Source organism: Neoarthrinium moseri (assembly GCF_022829205.1).
Source record: "Neoarthrinium moseri strain CBS 164.80 chromosome Unknown scaffold44_Wmoseri_CBS_16480, whole genome shotgun sequence".
NCBI classification, from domain to species: Eukaryota; Fungi; Ascomycota; class Sordariomycetes; order Amphisphaeriales; family Apiosporaceae; genus Neoarthrinium; species Neoarthrinium moseri.
In genome coordinates, this window is record NW_026055158.1 from 305,661 (window position 1) to 330,871 (window position 25,211).

Here is a 25,211-nt window from a genome sequence, read left to right on the forward strand (position 1 = left end):
GGGGCAAGCCGTTGCGCTTTGGAGCTCAACCCCTGTCCTGTGACAGATCTGAAGCACCTTCTCCCTCAGCCTCATGAAGAGCCGCTTGGCGACTTTACCCAAATGTGGAGAGGCCCTGCGGATGAGTTCTTCGATCATTACGTCTCCGAGGATCGAACAGCAAGGTCAGGTGCACACAATAGAATTGACTTTCTTTCGGACTGTACTGTCGGTATGCTTACCATTCCTATCGCCGGAGATAAATTTATAGTAAACGCCTGGTTAGGAATGCAAACTGCCCACTAGCCGTGCAGCTTGAGCTTGCAATATAGGGATTTGTGGGGTGTGTGTGAAGTCATTGAGCAGCCTTCCTTTCCTGGAGGAAACCCCGTTGAGGTCCCACTTAACGACGACACTCCGTGGAGTGATGGTGCAAGTGTCGTGGCAAGAACAGTTGTCTCTGGGGCCACACCGAATCTTGACCACCCAAACTTCGACGTAGTTGGGTAGTCCCTGCTGTAACTAACTACTGAGGTATGGTGCGTGTGACATGAGCCAGAAACCAGCTCCAACGTTACTGGAGGCATTGCCGGCGGAGGAGTTTGCTGGATTTGTCTAGAGCGATTGCCAAGGGTACCCGAGTGTCAATCTGAACCGAACACTAAGTTAGCGCCAGGTCCAAGTATAGTAAACCATTCTAGAAGAAAAGTGAAAACGGCTAGCCCCTCACGTTAACTCTGTCGCAGGGCGACAGGGTGGTCTCTGGTTCAAACTGACAACTCCAGCGCTGAGGCCCTCGAAGCACTTGCCGCGTCGAAAAGTGGAACAGCACAACGGGGTCACTCACCAAGCAGCCTCCAGTTGTGGGCGGAAGATATCGTTGTCGATCCAGATTCAAGCTTAAACGGTAGAGTTGGGCCGGGTCAGGGGGCTCTCGGATCATGACGGACCACTAAATGTTTGTTTCTCTCTTGCGAGATCCGCTGAGCATCAAACATGGGCTGACCAACATTTGGTGCTTGAGGTGGTTACCTTTCCACTGTTGTCAGATCAGAATGAAATGGATGAAGTGGATGAAGTTCCCCGATGAGGTGCTCGGACAGGGACTGCAGCATCGGAAATATTTTACTTGACTATAGCGTCTGGGCCTCCGGCGTTTGGCTGTCACGCTTCAGTTCTACTGCATAAGAGAAGTACAGCACTCGCTAAGCCTCAGATGGGAGTATCGAAGCAGTGTCTATAGTGTCCAAACCAGTGGCCACTCTCTTCTTGTGTGGGCACCCCAGTCATCAGGCCCATGCACGGGCTTGCGGTGTATACTGATCCGCCCAGACGTGCAATGCGTATCCCGTAGGTTGTCCCGCAGGTAGTCCCGCGTTTGATAATCGGCTGCATGGGGATGGATGCGAAAGTCAGACACGGCGACCCGGCCGAGGAAAAGCACATGATCATTTCCAGGTCTGGTGAGACAGGACAACGCTGTACGCTGCACGTATGCAGACGCACGGGCCTCGTTGCCAACCACCAACTCTAGCCCCTGTTAGTACGGGGTGAAGTACAGCAACAACCTGCTTCCCTCCCCTTTCCCAAGTTCTCGGTCTGGAGCTCCTGTTGCAGGGCCTTAGATGCGCGTTCCGAGCCCTCGACCCTCAACATCTTGGACAGACGCTCGTCGGGTCCGGTCTAGGGATCGCCACGGCAACGTTTGCATGCGGTGCCGCTTCCAGCACTCAACTCAAGACAGCTCGCGCTGGCAATCAGAGCAGCCTGGCCCACTAGCCTACAACGTCATTTGTGGCACACGAGCGGTTGACCAAAGTGATCTAGTCTTCCCCAGGGACTCTCTGGCCTTGGAGCTCTGAGACTGCCGGGTGGCCGCGCGATGAAGCTGAACTAGAACTCCTCAATTCTAAACGGAAGCCGTAGCTCGCGGCGTCCGAGGACCTCCACCCGCGATGTTTGGTGGCCTCGTCAATTTGCGTAAGTTGACCCTTCCAACTCCAATCCCGTCCTGGCTGGATGAGGGGTAACGTGCCCGGCACCAAACCTTCGCTTCCGCATTTACCATCTCGTAGAGCCATCCCGTACTGGGATTCCTGCTTTGCAAGTGCAAGGCCAGGTGTGAGTGGGTGGTGGCGTGATTTTTCTCTCCTTTTAACCCGCAGGCTTCGCGCGTCCCCCGTCCAGACTTGACGCACGACCCCGGATGTGTATACTGTTTCCTATACAAACTTTATGCTGGATCATGCGAGCCACCAAGACGCTATGCGACGCCTGGTTCAGCCCTGTTCTGTAACTCGCTCCGGGTGATCGCCTTGGCATCCTGGAGTCCGGAATTTGACTGGCTTCCATTTGTTGCAATTGTTCTTTTTCCTTCTTAGTCGGTTACTGTTCCCTGGCTCGGCATTATCTTATACGTTTCTCTAGTCCAGCCATCAACCATCGGTCCGCCACCGAAAGATGTGCCGCCAGCAACCCCGGTCGTGTTTCCGGACTGTCATTTACCGTCTTCGGAGAACCCGTCCCATGAGACGCCAGTGGTCCGACTCCTGCAATCGCTCCATCGCCCGGGTGACCTGAGTGAGGCCCACTTCGGCGCCTTGGGCCTTCAAGTGCATGCCGAAACCCCAGCTCAACGTCTCTTGCCGGACCCGTCATTTCTTCCTCCGACCTCGAAGGAATGGGAGAACATATCATTGGACGAAGCTCGAGCCAGGGACTCGGAGTTTCAGATACCTCTGAGCAATGGAAACAAATCACCTGAAGCCAGGGTGTATCTTGAGAGGCGCAATGAGTTATCCATAGATAACCAATCCGCATTTCGGACCGTACGCCGCATGAGACCTGAGCCGGGTGTGAAGTCGCCAAGATTGGGAAACTGCTATGAATTCTTCAGGCAACTAGAGCAGATGGCCAATCACTGGGATGATACCTCCCTCCCAACTGTGGTTCATTCCGAGGACGAAGATCTAGCGGAAGGGGAAGCTGGTCATGTCAAAAAATCACGGCCGAACCCGTTGGACGCAAGCTTGGAACAGGCTGAGCTGGCAAACCTTGGAGCCGCAGCTGCTACCGCCACAGAGTCTAATTCACGCGCGGAGCCGAAGGGCAAAGAGAATTGGCGCGTGACCTATAGGACAGCTCCAGGGAATACGATGCCACCAGAGGTCCGACACAATCTTATTAGTGCCTTTATAAAGCTCGTCTCCTATGACTTCGGATGTAACATTGCGGCACCCCGAGTAGAACCACGACTGTATCTTCAAGAGCCGGCACAACCCGATATCAAGGTATCGTCCAGCCGTCCGCCCCGAGACCCAACAGTCTCCTATTTCCCGTCGGGATGCGTCTTTCTTGGCAGGACTCCCAGAGCCCGCGAAGCCGCAAGAGCAGGTGTAGTTGAAGGGCCGCTTGCAGCTGTCTCAGCCCGCAACACGACCAGCTTTTCCACACAAATCGAGAGTGCCATCGACTTGGGTCGCGAGTTGGTAGCTGCTCTCATCACAGCTCAACTTCGAGCACGTGAAGGCCGCGAAGAGAAGCGCGCTGGCGAGGGGAAATGGTGGGCAACAGCGAAACGATGGGGTGGCAGCGAAGGGGGCCCGATTGGACGAGAGATCGAGGGTGCAGCAGGCGTCACGGGAGACAAAGACAAGAATCCTGTTGAATCTAGAAATGGACATGCGAGCACAAACGATGAGAAACCGGACAGTCCCACAGTTGGGCGTCAATCGTCCCTTAGCCAAGGGAACCGACCGAATTCGCCGCCTAAGCCCATCTCTCCCTCATCTGGTCTACCTATGCGTGGCCCGCCAGCCGCCAAGAAACCCAGGAAAGGTCACAGCATCTACGACAACTACCGGCAGGTTCGGCCGCCTATCTCCAATTGGGATATCAAAGCACGCTACCAGGCTATCGGCAAAACGAAGAATGCACAGTACGATGACATTTTTGTAATAAGCAGCATATTTCACCATGTTTCAATTCTCCGCGTTCGGGTACCGGATCGCCTACTCGACGTCTTTGCCGGAGCTGAGGATGTACAGGAGGGTAGTAGGTCCGGGAGGAGTTGGGAGAAATTGGAGGTGTGGCGGAGTAGATGGTTTGATCTCTTTCTTCCGGAGGAACGGCTGGAGGCTTTAAGGGTTCTCTGGGGTGCAAATGCATGGATGATGCGGACGGTAGATGACGGAGACGGGAAAAAGGACATTGCCATGAAAGGAAGTTGAGATCTTTTAAAGGATATATCGGGTTTTATCCAAGGTCAACGGCGACATCGGATGTTCCATTTACTCCTGAGCCAATGGTAGCTTTGGGATATAAGCCTGGAGACTTGGGTGAAGTGAAATAGTCATAATATCTACATCACTCCATTCAACTAGTGTTCTCGTGGTAATGATACAATTTTAACGCTGACATGATTTAATAAATGACCCAAATACCGGGGGAACTACGATCTTTCCTGTGAAAGCTGATGATTGGGTTCATCCATCGAACATTTGCTGGGGACACGAGGTCAAGGTAACCGAGAATCTGATTGTGGCTTCTAAAAGTCTGACACTGGCATGCAGCCCCATCTCAGAAAAACCCGTGGTCACAGTGAAGTCGTTGACTGCATGGCTCCTTTTTGGCCCAGGAATGAGTCTTCATGTCTGCATTCACGTCTGTCCTGTTGTCTATCAAGTTCCTCTGGCCTTTCGCGGACTGCGTGAATCGCGTAAGTTGCCATTGTGACTTCAAACAGGTGTTTTTGAACCCTTTAAAAAAGGAAATTCACGTCGTTAACGAAATCTCGTATACCTTGCCGCCACCTATGGAACCTAATGATAGGCTATTGTAGGCTCCACGATACCAGGCTTCTCGATTCTTTCGCCACCCTCTCCTTCAGAATATCGGGCTGATGCCACATGTCTGAACCAGATGAATCGCACCACACAAAGAACAGCCCCTTCCATTTGACCCAGACTTTCTCTGTGGGCAGTTCACCGCCGAATGCCTCTCCAGACACAAGGAGCACATGAGCTCGCAGCGCACCGATGGGTGCATATTATCCACGGGGCACAGCGTGCACCAAATCGGGCACATCTGGATGCTGTGGTGCGGGTATGGCTCGCAGATACACTGATCGTTTGGTTTCGGGCAGTGGTCCACGCTGTGTACATCCGAGCCGCATGCTCGGCACCTGAAGTCACAGGGAAGGTTGGATAGGTGATCCGAATTACCGCAGTTTTCACATGGCGAGCTGCTGAATGACGAAAAAGTGGTGCTCGAGAGCAGCATGGCCGTTTTGGGACAGTCGCCGATGCTGTGAAAGGGATATTCCACGCAAATACATTGACGGTCAGGCTGAGGACAGGAGCTAATGTGATGATTTTTGCCGCATGCCCGGCAAAAAGAGTCGCACCCTGTGGTGCTGAGATGCACTGATGCACCGCAGTTCTTGCATAGGCCGTCGATGTCGAACATTTGATTGGGCTGCTGACCTTGTGATGGAGTGAAGCTCACTTCCCAATCTTGGGCGTTGTCTGCGGTCGTGTCACATCCCTGAGCACCCACCGTGATTTCCTCGTTGGTAGCATATTGATTGCAATCCAGGCTGAGGGTGGCATACTGCACTGTGGGTGAACCTCGAGGCCCTGTATCCACGAACTTGGGATAGGAGCTATCTGAGAACTCCGTCATGCTTGTAGGATTGGCACACGGTGGGGACGACGTGATGAAGGGAGGGCAGGCGTCTTGTACCGATGAAATCCCAGAGTATTGTTGTCAAAGAATGGCGTTTACCGAAAATTTAAGTATTCACTACAGTGGTGTCCCCCCTCCCCTTCTACGCCCAAACAAGTATTTGAGAAATGAGGAGAGGGTCCTGAGCGGCAGTGAAGCATCTTCAACTCTGTCGGGGACCATGCTGTTACTTGGTCAAAACATGGCCTGTGGTCACCGTATCAACAAACGCTGCCTAGTATATGAGATCTCCTTGGGGATTAATGCCTTCTCAAGGTTATTTTCCTTTCCGGGCCAGTTTTAGGAACGTAATCGTTCCTAAAGCAAACGCAAGTGAGGTTATACCAGAACTTTATTGATTCTGACCCCGTTGCAGCCATTCCAAGTCCGCTGATAGGAAGATGGTTCAGTCTTATTACTACCCAAGCAATGGCTCCTTTCATGTGGCTTCACGCCGGGATCAATTGTTTCAAGAAGCACATTGGGACCTAAAGCCCGTCGGTGATTGTGGAAAGCTGGTTAACGGTCAGGAACGTAGAGGTGCCAGCAAGAACTACGAAAGTCATGCTACCGGTCAATTTTCATCAGCAGTGACCTAGAAATTGAGGTTTAAGCCAGGACCGGAGGTTATTCTTCTATAAGTTGTAAAATGGGGGAAAAGGTTGATGACGGTTTATGCCATCGCTATCACATCGGGCAAGCATCTCTGAGAGTTACCGTGGTTGTCTAAAATCAACAATGCCTTCCAACTGCGGGAAATACGATAGATCGGTACGGCAATTGGCCCATAAAATCCAGATCTTGCATTTTGCCCCTTAACAAAGCGTCCCGGGTCCTATGGCATCGATGATACCCTGAAATAAATGGGACCGGACCGGCGCGCGCTACCTAGGTAGCTGGTTCCTCGGCGGCATTTCCCGACCTTCCTCCGGATGTGACATCCCATGCGCGGGTTACAAATTCGGGCCGTAGCAAATAGTCAATGCAACGAATGCTTGTATCGACTCCTCTACGTTTCTCGTGAATCGCCCCGAACAGCCTGGGTACCTATGATACACAATATGTTATTGAGGATTTTAGGTGGCCGCCGATTCTACTAGTTCAGGAATAAGTTTGAGATCTGGATCTGAGACAGTGACTCAACTAGTCAGAAAGTACTCAGGTATGCAGGTAGACACCGTAAGCTTCGGAAATTAGAGGACGTTTGGCCACAGAAACTTGCTAAGCCCGTTGCCTTATTCAGACTGCTCACGGCTCAATCTCTGATCCCCAAGATGATGTACCACCGCATTAACAACGAGATCGAACAGATCTCCGACACAGGGGCCACACTCCGAGTCGAAAAAAGCCCTTCCGAGCAGTTACTCCTATCTGTGCTGACATCCAACCCACCTGATGCAGCTGACCAGCTCAAACGAGCGCTGCCCTTCCAGCCACGCTCGTATCGAGACTTCATGCTCTTTGAGGCACATTACTATGGCGTCGCCATGGGGATGACATCCTTGTACCGGCCCTCGGCGCACCATCTCGCACGCCTCTACTCTTTTCTGACCGGAGGCGGCGAGTTCCCGCTCTTCAAGCCGCATCCCCTGTGGTACCAGCAGCCCATTTTCTACCAGTCAAATCACCTGGCCTTCTACCATGACGGCGCCCCGATCCGGTATCCCAAGTATGCCGAATATCTGGACGTAGAGCTCGAGCTCGGCGTCGTCCTAGGCAAGGAGCTGTGCAACGCAACGCCCCAGGAGGCGGAGGATGCGATCGCAGGGTTTTGCGTTTTCAATGACTTTTCGGTGCGGAATGTACAAATGGCAGAGATGGATAGGTGAGTTTTCGCCTCATGAGCGCGGGTTCATGGGACAGGAACGGCCATCGTCCCGCCGTACCAGTCAACCAGCCAGCTCACCCGTGATGCAGCGGATTTGGCCCCCAGCACTCCAAGTGCTTTGCGAACAGCATCTCATCGACCGTGGTCTCAGCGGATGAGGTCATACCCAAGCTTTCCAACCTCAGAGGCCGAGTCATCATCAATGACAAGGTGGTCAAGGAGTGCAAGGCGGACAGTTGGCAGTTCTCCATCGGAGAGGCGATTGCACATGCGTCGAGGAGCACGCGGCTTTACCCTGGTGAGTTCTTCGGCTCTGGCACCTTTCCCTCAGGGGCTGGGATTGAGCACGCGGCCTTCCAGCTCAGGGTGGGAGATGTGGTCAGACTCGAGATAGACGGAGTAGGAAGTGTGACCAATACGATTGTTGCAGAGGACTAAAATATACTAGCTTTGCGAGAGCGTAGACCATGATCGGCCAGGAATCAGTCTGGCATGTTATGGCCTGATACTCTGAACGAGTCGACTTTTTTCGGTGGTTGTTACGCCATGTTTGCGTTGTCGTGAGAATGGTGGGAACATGATCACCACCAAAGCTAGGCCGGCATTGCCTCCAAACCTCTGAGTGGGCGCCACTTCTGTCTGGAGTGAATCAGCAACTGTTCAGTGTTTACTCAGAACCTTCGTGAGCGAGGAAGACTTGAACGGCAATGGCGTATTACTTTGACATGTTTTATTCAACTCATAGTAGTTACGATAGAAGTACCCTGATTTCTCCGGTTGTCCTAGGGAACAACGCGCGTAGACTTTGGGGGCCGTCTTGACTACCAGCATGCCCGTTCGTTTGCCCCTGCTCGATGGCCTCGTCAGCCGAGATCAACATCTCCTCAACATGCTCAAAATCAACACAAAATTTCTCGGTGGCCTCTTCAGTGATGTCTCGCGTCAGTTTGGAGTCTTGCAGGTGGCGCAGGTTCTCCATGGCGTCCATCAGTGCAGACGGTAAGAAATCATCAAGGTTCTGACTTGCTGCTATCAGAACATCAGGTTTCAATGCGTCGCTTGTACGGAGCTTGGCTATATCTTCCTCCGTAGCCTGGAGGGGTGCCAAGGCATCATACAATGTATCCAGGCCCGACTCAGTTCTCAAGTAAGCGTATTGGCTAGCCACCAATTTCTCAGCGTGCTCGTCCACCCTAGACTGCAGTGCTTCTACTCGCTTCTGTGTGAAGTCAAATGGTGCCAACGCAGCCTTGGCCACAAGAAGGCAGTTGATGAGGAAGACGGAAACTGACGGCGGTTTGATAGTCTTTGCCATGTTTTCGCATCCAGATATGAAAGGATCGAACGACTCTGCCAATACGGGCTGAAAATCTGCCTCCCGATCTCCAGTTGACGCAAGCGACGTCTCGTAGGTTTTCATGATAGAAGTCAGCTGTTTAAGAGATTCTTGAAGGAAGTCTGGCGGTCCTAGGTCGGACGGCGTGTGCTGGAATTCTCCTTGTAACGTAGCAATGTGATCCCGCATCAGCGACCGGAACTGCCGCAGGGCTTCAGTCTCCAGGTTTGACATGGATTCCAGGAGAACAGACTGTGTCCCAAGCAGCTTTGAGAAGGTGACCCGATAGAAGTTCAGGAGGTTTGCAAGCTTGTAAGCCAGGATCGTGTCCTCGTTGGTCTGAATCACCTGCTCGACTCTCTGCCGTAAGACGCGTGCAGCTCCCGAGACGTCTCTGTCTACCAGCTCGTTTAGTGCCTTGACGGCATCGAACTCGGGGGTGCCGTCGGCTTCGTCAGTTACGAGCCTCCACAGGTCGTTCTCGCGACCTGCCTGAATGCCCTTGGCAATTTCATTGCCGTCCGATACAAACAAGATCTCGAGAGCCTCTCTTTCGCTGACCGTGGCCGAGTGGATCCAGGCTAGCATGTCACCTACGTACCGAAGGGTATCGTGGGCTACCAGCTCAATGGGTTTCACCGAACGATCCTCCTGCCCTGATGGGGATGTGCCGGTCAACGCCAAGTAGAAGGCATCAGAGAGGATCTGCTCCCGAGCTTCGGCAAAGAAATCGAGGCAGTTTTGGAAAAGTGAAGGTCGTTCTGCCAGGACACGGAGAGCCCGGCGAACGGATGAGTTGATCTGGGGGTTCTCCAGGTTCAAAGTCTTGAATTCCTTCTGGGTCCAACGATACAGCTTTTGGAAAGCCTGATTCAAGTGTTTTGACGTCCGCTCCATTATCTCAAGACCCAAGGTCTGGTGCTCGAAGCCGAGAAGTACTTCGCAATCAGTACGGATCTTTTTGGCCTTTGCCAGGATGGCAAAGAATCTGTCGTCCACGGGCTCAGAAGTCAAAGTGAGCGAGGCCTCCTCGTCCTCGGAAAGAACGAAATGCTCTCGCAAAGCCTTGAGCACGTGCTGTTTCTTCTCGATATCCTGCCTCTGCGCTATCAGATTGGAAGCCTCGTCCAAGGTTGACGAGGTTGCCTTGTGGGCTGCTGTGACATGGCTCTTCATCTCCTGGTAGCTCCTGTTCAGCTTGTCGATGGTGGTGCCGATCCGGCGCAGCTGGTCTGCAACCCGGCCGAACTCGGTTATGATGTCGCCATTGCTCTGGATCACCTCCTTCTGGATATCTAAACGCAGTTGCCTGCGCGTCTCAGCACTGTTGGCCAGTCCGCGCTCATCCAGCAGACCGAGGGCGTCGCGGAACTCTGCATCCGCGTAGGAGGTCGACAAGACACTTGTGACTTTGGAGGTCAAAGGATTGGGGCTTCTCAGCGGCAGCCCCGGTGCTGCTGGTTCACCAGGGGAAAGGGGACCCGATGCGAAGCCGTCTTTGGGCGGGAGAGCAACCGAGTTTATCCCATTGGCAGCCATGATGGAAGGAAGAAAGCGTGATCCGGCTTATCTTGTCGTCTCTAAATGCATCCTCACCCCAGGGAACGCCGCGCCGATAGGGGTGGTGATAGCCTATATCGCAAAAGTGACCGGTGAATACTCAATGGCTGTCACGGAACTTCAAACGTGGTCCAACGAGAAGGAAATCCAGGGTCGCGCAGCGTAGGGCACCAAGTTAGCACCATCAACGGGCCAATCAAAGGGCCAGAATTGCGGCCGTCCCCTTGGCAGAGGGTTCTTGGGGGAACTGCTGAGACCCACCAACATATGGGCGATTAGCTATATCAGCTCCCAACGTTGCCTGCAAGAATAAAGACTTGAGAACTAATCATTTGCAGTTGTTCTCCGTGTCTCTATTCTTTTCTCCTTCTGTGGTGGATGTAGATGTCACGAATACCTCGGAAGAAGGATTGATGCTCGCCGCAGACTGGACGGTACCTGGGTAGCTACTGTAACTCACCTAGGGAGGTACTTGATTACCTACATAGATAGATACCTGTGTAGAACTCGGCGGGAGGCCGGCCATCCAGCAGGGATCAGGGCGGTGGCCTCTGGCAATAACCGCTCGATTGCCGCGTAGAGCGACACTATGACTTCACACTGGCACGCGGTGCGCGGTTGCCTCTTGGCTAGGCCGGCCAGGCGGGACAGCTGATCGCTGTTATCGGAGCAGCGACGGCGGCACCTGACGGCTCACCCAAGACAACAACAACCACCACCACCACCACCCCCGATTCTGATCAGGCTGCGTGATGTGAACGACGGCCTTGTCCGCTCTTTGAAGTTTAAAAAAGACAAGAATCAACTTTGTGATGCCCATGAACCTAGAGCCTGCCCCTGGAAGCTAAACCGCCCATCTTGGAGGTAACTGGCGACGCCGCCCAGCCTCGCAACTCGGCGAACCACGGAGCTCCTCCACGATGCGATGCGATCGAGTCGAATGAACCCGTCTTTGCCCAGAATCCTCTCGCCGCAGAATACCTGACTCCCCGTGGAGCCGCCATGGCTGGGAACCTGTTCTCCCGCTTCGTTCCCGCCAAGGACGAGCGGCCCTACTACGAGCAGCTTGGAGACGACCACGACGTCGACATCGAGAACCGCGCCGGCCTTGCCCTTGACGAAGAGAACTTGGCCCACCATTTCCACGACGACGACCTACACCATGCAGACCATCTTACCATCGATGATAGCCGAGTATCCGTCGGCACTGTTGCTACCCCAGCCGGTGGTGCTCGCCGAGGCCCACCACGTCCTGGCAGGCAAGATCCGGCCGCGCGATGGCTAGCAGGAGACGACGACGGCGACAACGAAGTCCCAGCCTCGCTCCTGGTCGAGCCGGGCGCACATGCTCCCGCCGTGCAGCAATCCGATCCCCAAAGGCCTGGGCCCCAGTCTGTCAGGCACTCTACTATACCAGGACCATCCTCGAGAGGGACACAGGTGCAGTGGGAAACTGCGCAGGCTCAACAAAGACTACATCACGATGAAGACGACTTCGGTGCCGTACCCGACGGTTCGCGGCCCACTGCCCCGGCGAGGAGGCTGGGGCTCAAGAGTCATCCCAAGGAGAAGGCCATGTTCAGATGGGCTAATGTCTCCAATCTGGACGCCTTCACTAATGAGGTCTATGACTACTATCTCGGCGCAGGCCTCTGGTGCATCCTCCTCGACAGGTTTCTCCACATCATGTAAGTGGTTCGGTTGGTAAAAGTTGGAGAGTCCCAAACTGACTGGCCGCAGAAAGGTGGTTTTCATGGCCACGATGCTGACCTTGCTGACCCAGTGCATCGACTTCACAATCATCAGGGATAGCAAGAGCCTGTCGCAGATCATGATCCCCAAGTGCACCAAGAACATGTGGGGGATATGGAACTTGGGGCTGTGGTTGTGCAGCTTCTATGTCATATGGAAGATAATCCAGTATACGCTCGACTTGCCGAGGCTGATGCACATCCGCGACTTCTACATCTACCTGCTGGAGATACCCGAGGACGACATGCAGACTGTCTCCTGGCAGGACGTCGTGTCGCGCATCACTGGCCTGAGGGACCAGAACGTCAAGACCGCCAGCAACATCACCCCTTCCCAGCGGCGCTTTCTGTCTAAGCAGCTGGGCCGCCACATGGTCGGCCAAGCCAAGGAGAGGCTTGATGCCCATGACATTGCCAACAGACTGATGAGGCGCGAGAACTTCATCATCGCCCTCTTCAACAAGGACATCCTTGACTTGACCGCCCCGATCCCGTTCCTGCGGAACAGACAGTTCATCTCGCGCTCTCTGCTGTGGACGCTCCAGTTCAGCATCTTGGATCTTGTATTTAATGAGAACAACCAAGTCCGCCTACAAGTGCTCAAATCAGACCACCGCGGGGCGTTGAGCCGGGATCTGAGGAAGCGATTTGCATTCGCAGCAGTTATGAACCTGATATCAGCCCCTTTTGTCGCGGGGTTCCTGCTGATTGATTTCCTCTTTACCTACTACAATGTGAGTGTTCAGCGACCTTGTCTTTGGCGTATCTAATCGTAGCCCTAGGAGTTCAAAACCAACACCTCGGCAGCCGGCACGCGGCAGTACACCCCGCTGGCAGAATGGAAATTCAGGGAGTTCAATGAGCTTCCCCATCTCTTCAGAGAACGTTTGAACATGTCTTATCCGTTTTCCAAACATTATGTCGATCAATTCCCGAAAATGAAGACAGAGTCCGCTGCCCGCGCAGTGAGGTTCATCACGGGCGCCATCATCGCTGTCCTAGCTATTGTCGGTTTCTCAGACCCCGAAATGTTTGTCGACTTTGAGATTTTCCCAGGCATGAATGCGCTCGCTTTCCTGGCGGTTTGCACAACTACCTGGGCTGTGGCCCATGGCCAGCTATCGGAAGAAAACGACGTGTTCGATCCTGAATATGCACTGCGGAACGTTATCGAGTACACGCACTATGAGCCTGATCAATGGAAGGACCGTCTTCACAGCTACGAAGTTAAAGCTGAGTTTGATGCGCTCTATAAAATCAAGATTGTCATCTTCTTGGAGGAGATCTTGGGCATCCTGTTGACACCTTTGATCCTGTTCTTCAGCCTGCCCAAGTGCGCCGATTTAATCATCGACTTCTTTCGTGAGTTTACGATCCACGTGGACGGTCTTGGCTACGTCTGCTCCTTTGCTGTCTTTGATTTCCAGAAGGATCCCCGGAACACGAGACAGCAGGGTAACCCGAGCGACGCACGCGAGGACTATTACGCGACCAAGCATAACAAGATGGCAGCGTCCATGCATGGTTTCCTGGATAATTACGTCTACAACCCCAGGACGGGTCTGCCCGGTAGCCATCCACTAGGTCCAGCAGGGCGTTATTCGTTCCACCCACCACCTGCTTTCCCAGGTCTGAACTCGCCCACCCTTGTTGCAGACATGAGGGCATCTCGAATGGGTCGAAGCGAGAGGCCGCGAAGCCGGGCACCCCCCACACAACAAGCCGGCAAGACACCCAGATTTGGGCCTGTCATGCCACAGCCGTCACCTATGGCGTCTATGCTCCTCGATCCTCACCACCAGCCTTCAGCATCCGTGGTGGCAGCGAGAGGAAATCACCGAGTCCGGCAGTTGCGGGCTCCGTACCTCGGCGACGGCGGCATCACCGAAGAGTCCATGGAGGAGCCGGGCCCGGCGGCAAGCATGCTGCAGCGGCAGCACACGACATACACCGACGAGGACGTTGAGGAGAGTGTAGCGCGTCTGGGGGAGTCCACATGGGAAGGGTCGCCCAGGAAGGGACTCAGTCGTCAGAACAGCGGCGCGCCAGACAGCGAGGACGGGCCGGGCGTCGTCAAGATGATGCAACAGTTCCAGCAGATCGCGATGAACAACAGGACGGGAGGTGTTCTGTAGGATTTGGTGTTCGGTTCGTAATGGAGTCTTGGGCGTCACGTAGAATAGGACCCTTGCTGATTGGGAAAGCGGCATGATTAGGCAATGTCGGAGTAGGCCTTGTTACTGGTGTTCTTGCGGCGTTTCTCACACATAGCATATCACGGCATGATAGACCTTTTGTGGCATTGGTATGGTTTGGTTTGGTTTGGTTTGGTCTGGTTTAGAGCCTGGAATTGAGATGGCCGATATTGCAGCCCTTTTGCACAATGCATCGAGATGCAGCCGCACACGTCGTGGTGGTAGGCTTCTGACCCTGCCCGATGATATTTTTTTTCTTTTGGCCCAAAACAAGCTGGAGCAGACATACACGACCCTGAACGCCTTTGGCCCTTTTTCGTGACCACATAGCCCCATTGGAAAAGGAAAAAAAAATTGAAACACAACGCCGGTAGTCAGTGGGTTTTCGTCGCATGGGAGAAGCCGGCTGGCGATTACCGGCCGCCCCTGCTGAAACCACCACCGCCACGACCGCGGACGCCAGAGCCTCCCCTGCTGAAGCCGCCGCCGAAGCCGCCGCCGCCTCCACGGCCACCACCTCTGCCGCCAAAGGAACCGCCGCCACGGCCGCCTCCTCTTGAGAAACCTCCGGCACCGCCTCTGCCGCCTCCGCGTGCACCGAATCCACCACGGCCGCCCCTCGAAAAGCCTCCGGGGCCCCCACGCGCACCGCCGCCGCCCCTGGGCTTCTTGACGCGGGCGGCACCCGGCGGGGGTTTGGGCTTGGGCAGGAACTTCTCCATAGGCAGCAGCTTCTCGGAGCCGATGAAGAACTTGTCGCCGGGCTTGAAGCTGCCGGCCTGGATACCCTCGGAGGGCTTGATGGTGAAGTAGACCTGGTTGATGGGGCCGAGGACCTCGTCGACCTTGCCGACGGCCGTCTTGTTCTCGAGGAAGATCTGGGCGTTGAAGTGCGGCACCTTGGGGTTGGACGACTCGCATACCATCTCGCCCTCGCAGGCGTGCATGAAGGAGCCGAGCTCGAGGATCTGGGCGGGCGGGCCGAAGTCGCGCTGCTGGAAGCCGCCGCGGCCTGGGAAACGACGAGTTCTTGTTAGCTGTCTATGCTTGCTGGGTGGCTCGCGTGCCTCCTTGTCTCGGTATCGTAATCTCCAAGGCAAGAAATACAGAAATACAGGCATGCAGACGGCCATGCAGACAGAGCGAGAGAGGAAGAGGGAGGGGGGGAGAAAAAAAGAGCTTACCACCTCCTCGGCCACCACCGCCGCCGCCAAAGCCGCCCCGGCCTCTGGGGGTTCCTCTGAAGGACATGGTCACAATGTCAACGTATCGTGCGTCGCCGACTGCCCGGGATGAGTTGCTTGACGTTCCGGACGGGTTGGGGGGAGGCGAGTCGGATCGTTGCTTTGTGTGGGCGCAAAACGGTCGCTTGCCTGGGTCTCTCACCTGAGAATTTCGTCTCTCAATCGAAAGCTTGCACTAACTTTCTCTGGGCCGTGCATTGGAATTTTTTTGCTAGAGCTTGAACATTATTTCTCCGGCTGCCGAACGGACCGTCAGGACAGAAATTCCAGTGGACGAGCCCAGGCGGCTTGTGGTGGGTCTCCACTAAAGAGGGGCAGCACAGCGGGCCACTACTTGGGTGTCTCGATACCTAGGTACCTACCTAGGTAGTCAAGACATGGGCAGTGGCCTGAGTGGTTTGCCGCAGCAGGTCATGACTGTCGGGTACCGCTGTACCACTTGACAGTACCTACCTTAGGTAGGCACTGGACGCCGCTCAGACCCCTGGACCACGGACGGGAGCCGACATGCCGCCTGCTCTTCTGTCTTTTTTTGCGGAGAGAGGAGTTGGGAGGGGCGGGGCCCTGGGCTGGCTGGCTGTCTGTCTGTCTGTCTGTCGACTCACATCTATTTTGACTTAGACAAGCCACGGGCGTCGAGACGGTGTAGGTGACACATTGGTCGTATCGCCGTCTTCGCTGCTCCTGCTCCTGCTCCTGCTTCTTCTCCTTCTACATTTCCACTGCATGCACGCGGGCCAGTTGACCCATTCCCCGAGACCACGAGAGTGACTCACAACACACTCGATTCTGTCCGACCATATATTCCGTCTTGACGAGACCGTGGAGCCCTTCAGGTCCAAGGCGGTTTAGATCGATGCATTGAACCCCACCAAGCACTGGCCTGGCTGTACTTTTCATATCCTCCATTTACCCCCCACCATCGACCGCCCTGCTGCCACAGCCCACGTAAAACCACCTCCCCTCTGCCCTGCCCTGCCCTACGCTGTACGATTGCGACTGCGATTGCGACTGCGTGACCGCCCGCCATGGAAGCAGCAAAGCAGGCCATCGAGGCCGCCACCGAGGGCGTCAAGAACCTGGCCGTCGGCACCGACGCCAAGAAGCCCCAGGCCCCCAAGAAGGAGAAGAAGGCCAAGGCCGGCGCCGACGCCGCCTCGGGCCCCCTCGAGATGAAGCCCGAGCCCGACTTCCTGAAGCACCGTGTCGAACTGTTCGACCGCATAAAGAAACGCCAGGATGAGGAGCTCGCCAAGAAGCCCCGCGAACCCATCACCATCACCATGCCCGACGGCAGCATCAAGGCCGGCACCTCGTACGAGACCACCCCCGGCGACATCGCCAAGGGCATCAGCAACAGCCTGTACAAGCGCACCGTCGTCGCCCGGCTCGACGGCGACAAGGAGCAGCTGTGGGATCTGGAGCGGCCCCTCGAGCGCAGCTGCAGGCTTGAGCTGCTCGACTTCGAGGATGAGCAGGGCAAGATGGTCTTCTGGCACTCGTCCGCCCACATCCTGGGCGAGGCTTCCGAGCGCCGCTTCGGCTGCAGCCTCTGCATCGGCCCGCCCATCGACAACGGTTTCTACTACGAGATGGGTCTTCCAGGCGGCGCAGCCGTCCAGACCACCGACTGGAAGCCCATCGAGACCATCGTCTCTTCCATCGTCAAGGAGAAGCAAAAGTTCGAGCGCCTGACCATGACCAAGGACGAGCTGCTCGAGATGTTCAACTACAACAAGTACAAGCAGCACATCATCAAGGACAAGATTGCCGATGGCACCTCTACCACTGTCTACCGCAACGGGCCCCTGATCGATTTGTGCAGGGGGCCTCACGTGCCCGACACTGGCAGGATCGAGGCCTTTGCCATCATGAAGAACTCGGCCTCGTACTTCCTGGGCGACAACAAGAACGACTCCCTGCAGAGGATCTACGGTGTCTCCTTCCCCGACAAGAAGAAGATGGCCGAGCACAAGAAGTTCCTCGAGGAGGCCGCCAAGCGGGACCACCGAAAGATCGGCAAGGACCAGGAGCTGTTCTTCTTCAGCGACATGTCCCCCGGATCCGCCATGTGGCTACCCCACGGCACCAGGATTTACAACACTCTGCTGGAGTACATCCGCGAGCAGTACTGGAAGCGAGGCTACCAGGAGGTTATCACCCCCAACATGTACAACTCGGAGCTGTGGAAGCAGTCGGGCCACTGGAACTACTACAAGGACGACATGTTCGTCATCGATATGGAGGAGAACGTCAAGTTTGGTCTGAAGCCCATGAACTGCCCCGGCCACTGTCTGTTGTTCAGCCACCGTGAGAGGTCGCACCGCGAGTTGCCATGGCGGGTTGCCGATTTCGGTGTGCTCCACAGAAACGAGGCCACCGGCGCCCTGTCCGGCCTCACCCGCGTGCGCAGGTTCCAGCAAGACGATGCCCACATATTCTGCCGCGAGGACCAGATCAAGGCTGAGATGAGCGACCTGTTCGACTTCCTGCACGAGATGTACGGTCTCCTGGGCATGACCTTCAAGCTGAAGCTCTCCACCCGGCCCGAGAAGTATATGGGTGAGATCGCTACCTGGGACAGGGCCGAGGGCATGCTGCGCGAGTCACTGGATGAGTTCACCGCCAACGGAGGTGGCGCCTGGTCTCTCAACGAGGGTGACGGAGCTTTCTACGGACCCAAAATCGACATCACCATCGTCGACTGCTTGAACCGCGACTGGCAATGTGCCACCATCCAGCTCGACTTCATGCAGCCTCAGAACTTTGGTCTGGAGTACATGACCAACGAGGGCGCACAGAAGAAGGAGGACTCCGACAAGCCTGCTGACGGCCCCAAGCCCAAGGTCAAGAACCCACAGGCCGTCATCGACTCCGCCCAGGCGGCCAGAGAAAAGGCCTCTGAGCCCGCTGCTGTGGATGGCAAGGATGCACCAAAGAAGGAGAAGGAACGAGTCATCAAGCCTGTTTCCGCCGGCTGTGCCCGTCCTGTTATGATTCATCGTGCCATGGCCGGCAGTATCGAGCGGTTCACCGCCATTCTGTGCGAGCACTTTGCTGGCAAGTGGCCGTTCTGGCTGTCGCCCAGGCAGATCCTGATCATCCCCGTTGGTGTTGGCTTCTACGACTACGCCGAGGAAGTACAGAAGATCTTCCGACAGGAGAAGATGTACGTGGATGTTGACCTGAGCGGTAACACCCTCCAAAAGAAGATTCGTACCGGCCAGCTGAGCCAGTACAACTTCATTTTTGGTAAGTCACAATCAAGCCTGGCAAGTGGCGGTCGGGAACCTAGCTAACATGTTCACAGTGGTCGGCGACGAGGAAATGAAGGGCAGACAGGTCAACGTCAGATGGCGTGACGACACCTCGGCCCAGGACCGTGGCAAGCCGATTGCTCTAGACGAGGCGGTTGAGAAGCTCAGCAAGCTGAAGGCCGACCGTGGCTCCTACAACCCCTTCCCGTCGATTGTCAAGCCGGGGGCGGCAAAGGAGGATGCCAAAGAGGCGGCGGCTTAAGAGTCACGTTGTCCAGTCATGTGCCTAATCATAGAAGGAGCAGAAACGACATCCGTGTTGACGGGGCATAGCTTGATGTACGTGGCTGACATGAATAGACAGAAAGAGAACAAAATCAAAACAGAGAGACTCCATACCGCCGGGAAACAAAATTCCTCAGTCGTCCGTCGGTGATGTTTCAACTTGCAGCTTGAGCCGACTTGGCAACTCCCCCCCCTTGGGTGTAGAGACAAACCCAACCAATGATGAAACGTGACTTGAGGGTCGTGATGAAAGAAATCCGGCGGCGATGGCCAAATGTCTCTTGGATTGTCAGCTCGAACAGAGAGGCGCTATAACTGTCATGCTGTCGATGGTTTAGCGACGCTAACTGGCTTTAAAGGGAAACAACGCTCTGACGGTTTCTCTAACCCCGCATCCCACGACGGCAGGGCTTTTGCAGACATTCAAAGTCCCTCGATTTACACTTCTTGGGCTGTCTCTGCCATGTTGGTGGATGAAGTGATTTCATGTTCTATGAAGGTGCCGACGTGCAGCGGAACCTTAACAGAACTCATCCAAGCTTGCCTCGACCAGGCGCCGCCGCTGATACTCGGCCACGGCAGGAAAAGCCACGAGGCCAACTCAAAGCAATGCCCACGCGAGCTGCGTTCAATTCTCGAGGAGCGCCATAGTCCTCGCAGATACGAAGCAATCTTGCGGCCGAGTCGGCAGAACGTCACCTCGTGTGGACGTGCCGAGAGCCGCGGTTCGGGTTACACAAAAGGCCAGTCCGCTCGGAGGGGCAAGACAGCAGAACTGACTGCCGAGCTCCTCATTGTCAGGAGAATCACAGTGAAACGATATGCAATATGGTACTCACTGTTGTCGACGTCGTTAATCTTGCCTGACTGTCGAGCAACCTACAGATCTGTATTAGACCAGATGACCACAGGGTTGATATGAAAAACTCACGGTCGTCGCTCAAAGGCGACCGCTAGATACCGAGTGCCAGAATTAAGCCATGACGAATCGCTCGGGTTTGCTTGGCAACTGAATGCTATATACAGCTTGCATAGAGTTGGGGATGTCCGAAGCAGGAACTTATTGCAGTCAAAGATAGTCAAGATCATCTGGCGCTAGCGTCGCGCATGCTGAACGACAGCCTTGGCTAACTGGAAAGCTTATTCGCTATTGGGTTCCCAATGGGCAGACTACCCTCAGAGTGGGCTTGGCTTGACTTGACATCCTCCCTGAATCAGCCTCATCCGTGCTGCCGAACTCACTCCATTGCTCGCAATGTCTGGCGACTTCGAGAGCAGACGCCACCCCCATAGGCGGGCACTGAAGTACAGGTAGAAAAATAAACGCATCATACTTTCAGAGACACGCAGAGGTATCGGTGCCACGGTCGGTAATTGGATACCAAACACCAGGTTCACCATTTGACAGGAATGTCTCAGTTTTCCGTACGTTTATTGCTTGAGTGGCCGTTCGGGTTCCTCTTAGCTTTCGGTAGGTGTACGTACCCGCAAAGTCAGAAAATTTCAAGCTTTTGACATCCATCCAGAAAAGCCTCGCTGCATGGTGATATGCAAGACCCAAGATCCGAGATGCATGTTTCATGAGACCAAGCGATACCGAGACAAGAGATTTCAAGGTATTCGGACCGTCTGACCAGGTGGTTTCCTTTTCGAGGCTCCCCAGGTATGTGAAGCTTTCTGTGTATTCATATTCCCACCGTGACGTAACTATCCATGTTCTCAAGCTGAGATCCTTGCTGTCGCCGTCTACAGTTTGCCTAGTTGGGACTTTTCGGCATGTAAATCGATGGCCATCAGCAATCCCCGGGCTAGCCCCTATGGAGCTCTGATACTTCGGCCTTCAGGATCGTATAAGTCAATAGGTCGTCCAAAAAGCCTTATTTGTGCCAACGTGGCGCTGACTTATCCCTCACTTAGACCTCGATCCAGTAAGCCGCATTGTTATGGCACCGAGTAACCATCACAATGTTGCTTCTAGATGTTGTGAATTTGCCTGGTATAGTTCAATCTCCACCAGCCTTCGGTTTCCTTTCAATGTCTCCTCCGCATTTTATTTGCTACCAAAGTACATGATGGGGCTATCAAGCTTTCCCGCCGCTTTTATGTCCCAATAGCTCCTAGAGATATTGCTGTTCCTCGTAACCACCTGGACACCTGAACTTCGAGTGATTTAGTTGCCGTCCCTTCCGCTTTCCGTCCATCGTAATATTTGTCAAGAAAGTTCTTCAGGATCTCCTAAGAGGATTCAAAACCTTCTGAGGGGACATTCATGCCACATGAGAAACAGCTCGCGTACGCGGCTTCGAGAATATCAAGTGGATCGCCATGGCAGTAAACAACGACAAAACTGCTCGAACGTCACGCTCTGCCAGCCCTGCCAACTTCCACGCAGATGCAGACCTACTTCACGCGACAGAGGCCATGCAGCGTGCTGCAGAAGCTATGATGGCAGCCTCTGAAACATTCAGGAACCGGTTATCCGCGTCAAACAGCTACCAATAATACAATTCAGGGCTTGCTGACCAGACTGACCGACCAATGTCTGCCCATGAGCCGGCCGATGTGTCTCAGGCATGGGAAGCAGACTCATGGACAAGTTCTACATACAACCAACAGACAGTCCCAGTGACATCGTGTCCGTCGCCGCAGATGTATACACCAGAGGGTTTCTCGACACCACCTTTCGTTCCACCAACACGAAGGTCTCTACCAGCAAGACCGGTGCCGTCAGCCTCAAGGAATAGCTCCGTTGGCATGTGGAGGCAAAATGACTGGGGGAGTAGCGAGTTCGGTAGAGTTGACACACTGCAGCGTGTAGACGCATCGTCGTCATCAAATCCACCAACACCAAGTTTCACAGCCAGTTCCGCAGGAAATATTTCGAACATCTCCCAATACCAACGCAACTCTGCCAGCCAGGTCGATCTTCGGTCTTTGGGGAAGCCTATCCCCTCTTATGGAGCATCGAGTTCAACCACCATTGTAGACCCGGAGCAGAGATCGCCGGGGGGGTCGAGATCATCGCCGAGAGGAAGCTTCGATAAAAGTCGCGTCTCTGCTCATACAATTTCACACTCTGACTTGAATGCGACGACCAGAAAACCGCTGAGAGATTCCAATGCCACCACATTGAGGTCGTCGAGGACAGGTTCATATCATACCAGCCCGGAGATCCTAGATGGGGAATTAACACCAACCTCTTTCCAGATCGGCCGACATACATATCTCCGGCATGAGACACAGCCAGATCTAGGGGCACAAGCAGAAAAGCAGCTTCCGGACAAGCCGAGGAAGGGCAAGCCTGGAGGCCCGCCGCTCGCGCTCTGGCATGAAATCCTCTTTGTGCTGATCATTGCCAAAGCCCAGGCACTCATGCTCGCTGGCGTTTCGCAGGCATTGATACCGGCCAAGATCATTGGGGACTCGTTCGGGTTATCCAAGCCGGCGGATCTAGCCTGGTTTTCGGCCGCGTATGCCCTCACGTCCGGCACCTTTGTCCTCCCAGCCGGGCGGCTAGGTGATCTATTCGGCCACAGGAAGATCTTTATCCTGGGCTTCTTCTGGTTCGCAATCTGGAGTCTCATCACCGGCTTCGCCCTTCGGGTTCACCAGAGCGGTGCAAATGGCGTCGTCTTTTTCAACGTCTGCCGTGCCATCCAGGGTATCGGCCCTGCTCTCCAGGTACCCAACGGTCAGGCCATGCTCGGCCGTGCTTACACCCCGGGGCCTCGCAAGGCATTGGTCATGAGTCTCTTTGGCGCCTCGGCTCCGTTTGGCTTCGTGGCTGGCGGTGCAATGGCCAGTATGTTTGCACAGGTCGCTACCTGGCCTTGGGCCTTCTGGGTTCTGGCAATAGTCTGTTTACTTTTCGGTACGGCGTCCATTTTCATCCTTCCCTCTTCGCCAACCAGAAAGATTGAGCAGGGTGAGAGCATGTGGGTTCTGCTCGATGGCCGGGGCATTCTCTTGGGAGTGACCGGGCTGGTATTCTTTAACTTTTCCTGGAATCAGGCTGCTCAGGTCTCCTGGCGGACACCATATACATACTTCCTCCTCATCATTTCCATACTTCTGCTTGCGGCATTCATCTACGCCGAGATGCACGCCGCACACCCCCTCGTGCCCATCTCCGCTATGCAGTCACATACGAATTTTGTTCTTGCCTGTACCGCGGCGGGCTGGGGCTGCTTCTCCGTTTGGGTATTTTACTCGTTCCAGTTCCTCGAGGACCTCCGCGGCTGGACACCACTACTCGCCGCAGCCTCGCACTCGCCGGGCCCCGTCACGGGCCTGATTGCCTCACTCCTCGTGGCGCGCTACATGATGCGCCTGGGCCCGCACTGGATCATGTTGATCAGCATGTGCGCTTTCTTCGCCGGCAGTCTGCTCATGGCCACGGCGCCGGTGGGCCAGACGTATTGGGCCAACACGCTCCTATCGGTGCTCATCATGCCCTTCGGCATGGACATGAGCAACCCGGCCGCCACCATCCTTATGAGCAACAGCGTCGCCCGCGAGCACCAGGGTATCGCCGCCAGCCTTGTCGTCACTGTCGTCAACTACAGCATAAGCACCGCCCTCGGCTTCGCTGCCACCATCGAGACCCAGGTCAACCGGACGGGCGACGACGTGCTGCGCGGCTTCCGCGGCGCCCAATACTTTGGCGTCGGCCTGGGCGTCCTCGGCGTGGTGGTAGCCCTGGCGTTCGCCCTTTCGGCGAAGAATAAGAGCGGCACTGCAGGCCCACCATCGTCGTTATCCATGGGAGGGCCTCCCGGCCGCTTGGTTGAGCCGCATCCGGGCGAACAGACGTCGGATGTTGAGGCGCCCCCTCCTCTGCCGAGTAAGGGGTGATGAGAGGCTCGTGGGAAGGGGGGTATGGCCCATCTACATATGTATAGGTAAGCTTACTGGATGTGGTAGCCTGGGCTTTATCCGCTTTGCTTCCTCTTACTATATTATAATTCCTCAACACAGTTTGATTTAGTACTCTACTACGCGGCCTCCTAGCAATGAGTCCCAGTCAAAGTCATATTTTCTTGCACCTATGTGCTTAATGCCTAGAGCCGTTCCCATCAACGAGGAAACTGTTGTCGCCTTTCCAGTTCCTTATTTTCTTTGTTGACGCCTTTTGCTTCAGCTCCCAGGCGGAGTGACACACCTAGGTGATTCAGACTCGGTGACTCTACCTGGGCCAGACTGCCATCGCGGCCACCTCTGTGTATGTTGGGCCCCTGGTCGACTGTGCTATCGCTGCTGCCATTGCTGCTCACACTCGTGCGCGGCGAGGTCCATACCGGTGACGTCGGCGAGAGGCACTCGGGACAGGCGCACTGCTCGGGGCGGTCGATGGACAGGGTCGGCGCGATAGGTTTCATCTTAATTCGGGCTGGGATACGTATCTGGGTTGCCGTATTGATGACGATGTGGCGGGTATATTGCGTTCTCAGAGCGGCACGTCCTGGACTTATATTTGCCCTTTCAGATTTTGATGCTTCGCTCCAGTAAGTGGATTGAGGTTTACAGGTTGAAAGGCTATAGGGGTGTGGAGTAGAGTTGTTCAATGAGCCGCATTACAAGGGAAAGGGAGCTCGTGAACCAATTCAATGCAGTTGAGTCTGGATAAAATCGAGGTGATCATTTGGGGACTCCAGAAATTCTGGCTGAGAGTCATCACGTCACAGTACAGCCCAAAGCTTGCGAGGTCGTGGGAAAGCTTGTTCTGCTGCCGCACGTGTCATGCGCGGTCTTGTTTGGGCGAAGCTTTACAGGGACAAGGACGACTGGAAGACATTGGTCACTTGCTCGATAATTCTGCCTAACTCAAGAATGATGACTTCAAATGACCATTGTAGGGTACGAGATGTCGCTGCTACTTAAGGGCTACTGAAGTCTAGAGATTGCCCGCCCGAGTTAGATTCGCGAGCACGCCGAACACGAATTCCACGCCAGTACGGACTAGGTCATCGTGGCAGGTGACTGTCATACAGGAACCGCATTTTGATTGGCTTTTTTTTTTTTTTTTTTTTTTTTTTTTTTTTTTGGTTTAAAA

At 54.8% G+C, this 25,211-nt stretch overlaps 8 protein-coding genes across 8 annotated transcripts; 5 read left to right on the forward strand and 3 right to left on the reverse strand.

The window, feature by feature from the left end:
* Nucleotides 1-1,934: 1,934 nt before the first annotated feature.
* Nucleotides 1,935-4,208, forward strand: JN550_009590 (uncharacterized protein; the record flags this gene model as incomplete). The annotated part of the gene is made up of 2 exons (XM_049321678.1): nt 1,935-1,959; nt 2,407-4,208. The coding sequence occupies 2 exons, from the start codon at nt 1,935-1,937 to the stop codon at nt 4,206-4,208; spliced, it is 1,827 nt and encodes a 608-aa protein (XP_049168537.1).
* A 2,769-nt stretch (nt 4,209-6,977) lies between these two features.
* On the forward strand, nt 6,978-7,969 carry JN550_009591 (uncharacterized protein; the record flags this gene model as incomplete). Its single annotated transcript, XM_049321680.1, has 2 exons — nt 6,978-7,528; nt 7,621-7,969. 2 exons carry the CDS (start codon nt 6,978-6,980, stop codon nt 7,967-7,969), a joined length of 900 nt encoding a protein of 299 aa, XP_049168538.1.
* A 310-nt stretch (nt 7,970-8,279) lies between these two features.
* JN550_009592 (uncharacterized protein) lies at nt 8,280-10,406 on the reverse strand (the record flags this gene model as incomplete). The annotated part of the gene is made up of 1 exon (XM_049321681.1): nt 8,280-10,406. The coding sequence occupies one exon, from the start codon at nt 10,404-10,406 to the stop codon at nt 8,280-8,282; it is 2,127 nt and encodes a 708-aa protein (XP_049168539.1).
* A 610-nt stretch (nt 10,407-11,016) lies between these two features.
* JN550_009593 (uncharacterized protein) lies at nt 11,017-14,313 on the forward strand (the record flags this gene model as incomplete). Its single annotated transcript, XM_049321682.1, has 4 exons — nt 11,017-11,037; nt 11,256-12,115; nt 12,168-12,912; nt 12,961-14,313. 4 exons carry the CDS (start codon nt 11,017-11,019, stop codon nt 14,311-14,313), a joined length of 2,979 nt encoding a protein of 992 aa, XP_049168540.1.
* A 473-nt stretch (nt 14,314-14,786) lies between these two features.
* JN550_009594 (uncharacterized protein) lies at nt 14,787-15,506 on the reverse strand (the record flags this gene model as incomplete). The annotated part of the gene is made up of 1 exon (XM_049321683.1): nt 14,787-15,506. The coding sequence occupies one exon, from the start codon at nt 15,504-15,506 to the stop codon at nt 14,787-14,789; it is 720 nt and encodes a 239-aa protein (XP_049168541.1).
* Nucleotides 15,507-16,645: 1,139 nt separating this feature from the next.
* JN550_009595 (uncharacterized protein) lies at nt 16,646-19,136 on the forward strand (the record flags this gene model as incomplete). Its single annotated transcript, XM_049321684.1, has 2 exons — nt 16,646-18,869; nt 18,928-19,136. 2 exons carry the CDS (start codon nt 16,646-16,648, stop codon nt 19,134-19,136), a joined length of 2,433 nt encoding a protein of 810 aa, XP_049168542.1.
* A 2,561-nt stretch (nt 19,137-21,697) lies between these two features.
* On the forward strand, nt 21,698-24,013 carry JN550_009596 (uncharacterized protein; the record flags this gene model as incomplete). The annotated part of the gene is made up of 1 exon (XM_049321685.1): nt 21,698-24,013. The coding sequence occupies one exon, from the start codon at nt 21,698-21,700 to the stop codon at nt 24,011-24,013; it is 2,316 nt and encodes a 771-aa protein (XP_049168543.1).
* A 221-nt stretch (nt 24,014-24,234) lies between these two features.
* JN550_009597 (uncharacterized protein) lies at nt 24,235-24,537 on the reverse strand (the record flags this gene model as incomplete). Its single annotated transcript, XM_049321686.1, has 1 exon — nt 24,235-24,537. The coding sequence occupies one exon, from the start codon at nt 24,535-24,537 to the stop codon at nt 24,235-24,237; it is 303 nt and encodes a 100-aa protein (XP_049168544.1).
* Between the last annotated feature and the right edge of the window lie 674 nt (nt 24,538-25,211).